Source organism: Mus caroli, unplaced genomic scaffold (genome assembly GCF_978045245.1).
Source record: "Mus caroli unplaced genomic scaffold, Mus_caroli_1 scaffold_15, whole genome shotgun sequence".
Classification (NCBI taxonomy): Eukaryota; Metazoa; Chordata; class Mammalia; order Rodentia; family Muridae; genus Mus; species Mus caroli.
The window spans coordinates 70,965,345-70,967,031 of record NW_028227270.1 but is presented as its reverse complement, the minus strand read 5'-3'; the positions used below and the strand labels follow the sequence as shown (position 1 = coordinate 70,967,031).

The 1,687-nt window shown below is 41.8% G+C and overlaps 1 protein-coding gene across 1 annotated transcript; it reads right to left on the bottom strand.

The window, feature by feature from the left end:
* On the bottom strand, positions 1-556 carry LOC147000997 (ubiquitin-conjugating enzyme E2 H-like). Its single transcript, XM_085830752.1, has 2 exons — positions 354-556; positions 1-260 (listed from the first exon to the last, which is right to left on the bottom strand). Exons 1-2 carry the CDS (start codon positions 554-556, stop codon positions 5-7), a joined length of 459 nt encoding a protein of 152 aa, XP_085686878.1. The 3' UTR covers positions 1-4.
* Between the last annotated feature and the right edge of the window lie 1,131 nt (positions 557-1,687).

Genomic DNA, 1,687 nt, shown 5'->3' with positions numbered 1-1,687 from the left:
TCTATTACAACTCCATGTCCTGGGCCTCATCTTCTGAGAAGTCAGACATAGAACTCTCTGATGCGCTGTCACCAGTGCCCTCTTCCTGTTCCTTCAGGGCCTCCTCCGTTGCATACTTCTGGATGTACTCTTTAATTTTCTGCTTGTACTCTTCTGGTAGGTGGAGGTACATGGCTGCAGAGTCACCATTGAGAGGATCTATGGGGTTAGGATAGGCCAGCAACTGGGGCAGGAAGGACTCAAATATATTGGTAAGATCATAGAGAGCTGTCCAAGTTTGATTAATTACATTTAGACAAACAGTTCCTTACGCTTCATCAATGTCAGGATGGAAATTTTTATTCATGAATCCTATAGATGGAGACTTAAAAGGGTACTTATCAGGAAGGTCCACTCTCACTTTAAACACCCCGCCTTCATATGGTATTCCTTGTGGTCCATAAAACTTGACAATGAATTCATTGAGTCCTCCTAGGATCTTAACCTCATGTTTGCTTTCAATGAGCTTGACTACTTCCATGTTCATCCGCCTCTTGCCAAGACTGGGGGATGACATGGTGTTGCCAATGCCACCTCAGCCTGTGGCCTCGCTGGTTCCTTGGCCGAGGTGACAACACTTGCGGTCCTGTTGGGTCTGCTCAGCTGCTGCTCCCTGCATGTGGGTACATCAGACACTGCCCCACCGAGTGGGGGTGGAGACCAAGGGCGCTAGCTCCTGTTGCCCTCCGACCTAGGCTCCACTGAGGCCAGGGCTGCTGCTGCTCCAAGCCATGCACTGCACCCTCCCACCTGTGCTAGCTCCTTCACCTGCCCACCTGCTTGCTTATGCTCTTGCCAGCTCTCAGCTGCTTCCTCCACAAGCTGACCGCTGGATTTTTTCTTAATTACAAATACCGGTGAGCTAAAAATCTTGAGCCTGTGATTGACCTGCCAACTGCAGTCAATGGAACACTGGCAGTTTAACTATAATTTTAAAGTTTCTTTTGCAATATTAGATCCTAACCATAACTTAGGAAACCAAAACCCAATTTTAAACAGTCCATACTCTTTAAAATCAACACCAAAAGCACTACTTTCACGTAACAAAGGTGCTTTTTATTTCGCTGCTAGTTCTTATACATGAATGCATGACAAAATATCTCATTAAAAAATAATGTTTTAAATCCTATCCTTTATAAGTTCAGTTTCTAGGATAAGAATTACACAAAATATTATTCCAATTTTGAAGTAACTTTAGAGACCTGCTTTCCTGGGTTGGCTCATGCCATGTGTGGTTGATTAAAATGACTCCAACCATGAGTTACCAGTTCTAAACTAACTTTCTTTTTACCAATGTTACATTTTTTATCACACCCAATAACTTACAAGGCAATACTCTATAACCAAGACATGCAGAACATTTTATACCTATAAAACTAGCCAGAAACAAAAATGAAGTAGCTACACACATCTTTTATATTTAGATCAAACAAAATTTTAATTTTTCTAGCAATAATTTCAAGAAAGGAGCACCTTGTTACCTCCTTAACCCAAAAATCACAATTGTAGAGTTTTTTTTTTTTTTTGAGATAGCTTATATCCAGTTTTTGCTAGCGCATCCCGGAAACAGGGGAAAACTGTTTTTCTGAAACCTATTCTCTCTCTTTCTCTTGTCACATGTAGATTTAGCATTCCTTCTTCTGGGAAC

Bases quoted from the DNA above. Each gene is read 5' to 3' on its own strand.
- LOC147000997 (XM_085830752.1), bottom strand. From the start codon at position 556: ATGTCATCCCCCAGTCTTGGCAAGAGGCGGATGAACATGGAAGTAGTC. The intron at 261-353 runs AGGATTCATGAA...GACAGCTCTCTA, and splicing joins CCTTTTAAGTCTCCATCTAT to TGATCTTACCAATATATTTG.